The sequence below is a fragment of the Rhea americana genome, unplaced genomic scaffold, assembly GCF_003343005.1.
Source record: "Rhea americana isolate MKP2758 unplaced genomic scaffold, rheAme1 scaffold_482, whole genome shotgun sequence".
NCBI lineage: Eukaryota > Metazoa > Chordata > Aves > Rheiformes > Rheidae > Rhea > Rhea americana.
The window spans coordinates 156,540-159,121 of NW_028186626.1; the positions used below are offsets into that span (position 1 = coordinate 156,540).

Consider the following 2,582-nt stretch of genomic DNA (forward strand, 5'->3'; position numbering starts at 1 on the left):
CAAAAGGAACTTCTATGCAGAGATAAGCCTCAGACATTTGATACTTGTGTAGAGATGCTGCCATCCAAACAAGAAGATGCTCTCCTTGCTAGTTACGTTGTTTAATTTGTCCTATGTTCATGCTTTTACTTTTCTTTCTGTGACTGGAGTTGTCAGAAATGTCCTGTTTTCCCTTATCAGGGATACAGAATCTTGTTTTTCAGAGAAATTCTTGTGCACAATAGATACACTCCAGATATTCCAAATGAAGTAACTAACATTGTGTGCCAATGCTAAGGAATTAAAGCAGGAAGAGCTGCACACCCCCTTTCTTTTTATATGGTACTGTGACAGTCAGACTTTGAACAACTCTTGTTCTGCAGTGAAGTGCAGCCCGAGGTTTTACTGTTCACAGCAGTGTGGTGAGGAGGTGGGAGAGGTGCCAGCAGCTTCCTCTCTGATTTTGGCCTCCCTGAGAGGCATTCCTGCTTTTCCTTTCCTTCATCCTCCTCTTTCCTCGACCCATTGGCTTGTGGTTACTGTCTCAACACTGCACTGATTGCAGTTGCTTTCCATAGTTTCCAGACCAAAGATGTCCCAGTTCTGGGCAGTTTTCCTTCTCTGCGGCCTGCTGACCCCTTCACAAGGACTTCTTGGAAATATCCCCTTGGTTTCCAGAGTGGATAAAGATGCCGTAGAAAAAGGTAAATATATGGAAGGGGTGGGATTTCTCTTTATTTTGAGACCAATTCTACTCCTCCTGTATCTTGACTGTGCTCAGAAAATCAGAAGTCAGCAGTAGTGATGATGCTGGTAATTTGCATTTTGGACAAAAGGTTTCAGGGGCTTTGCAGTTACTGGTACCATCATGCCTATTGTGTAAAGGGGAAAATGGAGGAGCAGTGGCAGAGTAGAGATGCCAGGCTAACACAGCATGTTTGTGCTTTGAATCTAYGTGGCTCACAGTGACCTTCCATCCATTTGTTCAGCTATTACAGGGTCGCTTACCAAAGGCAACTTTCTCCAAGGGCTCCTAGATGGTCTCCTTGGTGGGGATCAGCTCAGCAGTCTCCTTGGTGGCGGCCTCCTTGGCGGAGACATTCTTGGCAGCGGCCTCCTTGGCGGAGATGGTCTTGGCGGCGGCCTCCTTGGCGGAGGTGGTCTTGGTGGTGGCCTCCTTGGCGGAGATGGTCTTGGTGGTGGCCTCCTTGGCAAACAAGGTCTGCTGGGTGCAGTGCAAGGGCTCACAGGGTAAGTGAGAGTGGAAGATGAGTGTCCCTGAGCAGTGCATGGTCTGGGCCATACCGAGGAAAGGAGGCTCTGGTCCASACCTGCTGTCTGGAAACATGTGAACCTCTCTTTCCCCTCCCASGGCAGGTTTATAAACAAGCCTTTGAGAGATGCTGTATGTATCTGCTGTGTCAAGGGTGCTTTGTGTTTGCCGCATGCTGGCCCTGGCCAGCAGGGTTCCCTCGCTAACCCAAGGCAGAGGACGATGGTGGTTGCTCGGGGGCTGCAGGTCGATAGGAGACATCTTTTGCCCTGGAGCTGAGCTGCAGAGTCCTCCCACGTGTGCTGGCATGCCTGCACACAGACCCATGCGGTGGGCAGCGCTGGTGGGGCAGCAGTGGGTGCTTCTGTCACCACCAGAACACGTCCCCGAGACCATGGGCTCTGCGAGCAGATGCTGGCACGGGGGGGGGTGGGTGAGGTGACAGTGCATTTGCTTTATAAACGTGTTACTTTCTGCTGCTTCTTTTCAATTATCCAGGCTGAAAATCGTGAACATTACCCTCCCCCAAATCACCCTGCGCTTCCTGCCGGGGATCGGGCTCCAGCTGAACCTCTACACTCAGCTCACGATAGACGGCGGCTTGTAAGTAGTTTCCCTCCCGGAGCACAGCAGAACTGATGGTTGCACAATGTAGGACAGGGTTTTTCTCCATCTCTTTGGAAGGTAGATGGTTACYGAGCCTTGTGCATACATGGCATGTTTGAATACTTATGTATCAGAAGTGTCTCTGAGAGCGGTGTGTGGACAACATATGCTGTCTCTGACAACAGCTTATGGAGGCTTCCCAAATTGCTCCTTGGAGGCCTTCATGTCTGTCCACCTCCCTGCTAACCAGTCTGAGGGACTAACCCAGTGCAGTGGATTAAATTTGGAAGCCCAGCACCAAGAACGAGCTGCTGCRAGTCTGTGAACGAGACATGTCCTGTGTTTAATGCCTGGGGCTCTGCTCAGTGCTACAGGTGGGCTGCTCCGTGCTCAGGTCAAGGCAAACGTTACGGCAAGAGCCAGGCTGGCCCAGGACGCGTCGGGGGCGCTGAAGCTGGTCATCGAAGACTGCAGGACTCTTCTGGGAGACATCAACATCCGTGTGGGGTAGGTGCRCGTGTGATGGGGTGCTCAGCTGCAGCACTAATGAATGCTTGCTCTGTTAATTGTCAAAGTGCAGTAGTGCTTTTGCACCCAGCAYGAGGGAGGCCAAAATGCTGAAGTTTTTTTTCAAAGTTTTGGCTCAAGTGGCCAAAACAGCGTATTTCTGGGTTGTGCTGCAATCCTGACACTGGGCTGCATTCAGAAGGCTCATTTGTGTTAA

The 2,582-nt window shown here is 50.8% G+C and overlaps 1 protein-coding gene across 1 annotated transcript in view; it reads left to right on the forward strand.

Annotated features, from left to right (window-relative positions):
* Positions 1 to 571: 571 nt before the first annotated feature.
* The window catches only part of LOC146589001 (BPI fold-containing family B member 3-like), a 6,694-nt gene continuing 4,683 nt past the window's right edge, over positions 572 to 2,582 (forward strand). The window contains exons 1-4 of the mRNA XM_085316967.1: positions 572 to 683; positions 969 to 1,230; positions 1,751 to 1,855; positions 2,225 to 2,365. Of these exons, the coding sequence (XP_085173093.1) occupies positions 572 to 683; positions 969 to 1,230; positions 1,751 to 1,855; positions 2,225 to 2,365 (620 nt within the window). The remainder of the gene's footprint in view (positions 684 to 968; positions 1,231 to 1,750; positions 1,856 to 2,224; positions 2,366 to 2,582) is intronic.